At 33.8% G+C, this 3157-nt stretch overlaps 1 protein-coding gene across 1 annotated transcript; it reads left to right on the top strand.

The window, feature by feature from the left end:
• Positions 1 to 1215: 1215 nt before the first annotated feature.
• LOC131027883 (glutathione S-transferase 3) lies at positions 1216 to 2940 on the top strand. The gene is made up of 3 exons (XM_057957985.1): positions 1216 to 1368; positions 2080 to 2128; positions 2458 to 2940. Exons 1-3 carry the CDS (start codon positions 1219 to 1221, stop codon positions 2904 to 2906), a joined length of 648 nt encoding a protein of 215 aa, XP_057813968.1. The 5' UTR covers positions 1216 to 1218; the 3' UTR covers positions 2907 to 2940.
• The last annotated feature ends 217 nt before the right edge of the window (positions 2941 to 3157 follow it).

Here is a 3157-nt window from a genome sequence, read left to right as displayed (position 1 = left end):
CTTATATTTCTCTCTAGGATTAATTATTCTAATAAAGTGAATAGAATAGGTAAATGATCTCCTCCATTGGATTTTTTTTTTCAAAAATTAACACTAATATTTTTTTCATAATAATCTAGGTGTAACGAAAAATTGGTGGAGTTGGCCAAGATAGTGCTAGTTTGGTTCATTTTTCTCTTCTACAATGAGGTTTGGCACTAACAATCAAAAGGAGGACCAAACTATCCTGATGGCTTTGGAGAGATCATATGAGTCGGGTTAGAAGAAGGTAATCTATAAGATAGAGTCCATGATTTTGGTCTCTGTTATGAATAATAAGAGGTTTCACGAGTCTCCTTAAAGGTTGACATCTTTTGTGAAGTAGAATCTTCCCCTTCCATAAGACTTTCATTTGTTTCTTTTATTCATATTTCTAGAGAATGTAATAGTATTGCAAATTGTTTGATCAAATGTGCATCTAATGTTTTTACCCATTCATTGCAATTTCTCTAACTACTTCATAATTATGTGGTTTGAATTTTTTGTCTATTAATCTTAATAATTTTATGTTTTATTGGTATTATAGATTTCTTTGATTCATGAAGGTGGTAAGTTTGTGATAAACCTCCTTGAATGTTTATCCTATACACTTTAGTGACAACAATCAGATGACAATAAAGCCGAATAACAAAGTGAGAACACCTCAGAAATGGATTGAAAACCAACACATAGACACAAGACAAACCATCCAAAAAACAAGACAAACCATCCAAAAAAACAACAAAAAAATAAATAAATAAATAAATGCAATCAGCTCAAAACAGTCTGAAGTCCAAATGCTTTAGGGAGCTCTGAACCCTAACAAAATCCTTCCTTACTCAGACTCATTGACCAAATCTGATAGAAATCCTTTCTTACGTAGGGATGACGGTATAGTATTGTTATTTATTTCAAATCCTTTATCCAAAAGCGTTTAAAAATCCTCTATAATCATTAAGAAATCCTTTCTTGCGTGAGGCATGACGTAACAGTATTTTTAATTGTTTCAAATCCTTTTCTTGAGCCAAACGCATTGAAATTTTATTAGATGCACATCATCACTTTAAGTCAACGATATCATTCATTAAAGATTTATATTAGTTTATGTAAGGAAAGGAATTTGTCAGAGAGATTGTTTACCTATAAAAATTGTTCACCGAGCTCATGGAGTTGTTATCATCGCGTGTTTCAGCAACTGCAATGGCTATGATCAAAGTTCATGGCTATCAGTTGTCCACTGCAACTGCAATGGTGCGTGCTTGTTTAAATGAGAAGGACTTGGAGTATGAGTTTGTCATTGTAGATCTCTCTAAGGGCGCTCACAAGCAACCTCCCTTTCTGGCTCTCAATGTAAGTAAAACCAATCCATTTCACTTTAGGGTACAAGTTCTATACGGCCTTTGCCATTTTGTTTTACATTTAATTCTTCTATATTTTATCTTTTGGATCTTCTCTTAGTTATTAAAATAGATTATAAGTATTTTCTTATGTGATTTGTGGATGTTTTGCTTTGATATCATTGCTGAGAATACCATTTCAGAACACCCTCTTCTATGATTTATCTCTTGAATCTGATCGATGTATAAGTAGATTAGAAATATTTTCTTGTATGCTTTGTGGGTGTTTTATTATTATTTCAATATTGTCACTAACAATACCATTTTACAGCAGATATGAGGTACCATCTTCATTGACCACTTTTTACAAATAGAAAATCTTCTGTTTAGCACCAGCTTGAAAGTGACAAGCTTAAATATCATCTTGTAGAATCTATCACATGCCAAATATCGAATTTAGTTTATAACAAAATCTGTGCCGCTAATTAAGCACAATACAAATTAGGTTGTAATTTCTCAATTATATCATTTCCTGCTTAAATTTTCTATTTTATGATAATAGATTTGTTTGAGCAATGAGTTTGTAGATCTGGTGATTAAGCGCTATGTGGGTGTCCTTGTTTTATTTTTTATGTTCTGAAAATTAGAATAAATTCCATATATTGGCAAACGAATCTTAGGACTGCACTTTGCTATTTTAACTGATCTTTTGATGGTGTTGCAGCCATTTGGACAAGTTCCTGTCATTCAAGATGGAGATCTCACCTTATTCGGTAAAGCCAATGCCACTAGATTTAACTATTTCAGTAAACTGTTCACAAATATATTTAAATAGCATATTTTCAGTTTTAATCTGTTTAAGTATCTTATCTAAAATTACACTGCATATTGATAAAATCCATTTATTAATATGATTTTAAATGACTTATCACAAAGTTATCTGAACTATAATTTTGAATTTAAAAGTCCACTCTAGAATCTCTTTGCATTTACCTTGTATAATCATCAAATCTTAACTCAGAGAATTCTACCTACTTCATGAAGAATGGAGGTATCCTGAATTTTGCTAATATGTAACTGACATGCAATTGCTTTTGGGCAGAGTCGAGAGCCATTGTCAAATATCTAGCAAAGAAGTACGAGGGGCAAGGGACCAATCTGTTGGGAAGTACAATAGGAGAGCAAGCCATGGTAGAGCAATGGTCTCATGTGGAATCACAATCATTTACTGCTCCCTGCTCTGAAGTGGTGTTTCAGATCCTGATCGTCCCCATGATTGGAGGAAAGACAGACCAAGCAGTAGTGGATAGCAGCCTTAAAAAGTTGAGTAACGTGCTGGACATTTATGAAGAAAGACTTTCAAAGAGCAAGTACTTAGCCGGGTCTTTCTTTAGCTTGGCTGATCTTCAACATCTATCATATATCCACGCCCTTGTGAATCTAGCTGGACAGGGAGAAGTTGTAACCTCCAGAGTGCATGTGAAGACATGGTGGGAAGACATCTCTTCTCGCCCTGCTTGGAAGAAAGTTGCAGAGGCGATGAAACTCTAATATCATCAAATTCGTGTGTTTAGGTTTCTTTGGTGTTGGGTTTCTTCAAAGAAAGTATTTAGTACTTTGTAGGTTTTAACTGCAGCATTAAATAAATCGAATATGCTTGGCTGCTTGATGGCCTCGAGCTTTTTGGTGTTTAGTTTTTTTCCCTTAAATCTTGAGATGTTGCTACTCAAGATAAAGTAGGAATCCAATTAGCATACGAATCTGAAAATTGCATAAGGCATATGCATTTGTTTCGCTTAAAA

This window comes from Cryptomeria japonica, chromosome 3, assembly GCF_030272615.1.
Source record: "Cryptomeria japonica chromosome 3, Sugi_1.0, whole genome shotgun sequence".
In the NCBI taxonomy this organism is placed as follows: Eukaryota; Viridiplantae; Streptophyta; class Pinopsida; order Cupressales; family Cupressaceae; genus Cryptomeria; species Cryptomeria japonica.
This window is presented reverse-complemented; position numbering and strand designations above follow the sequence as displayed.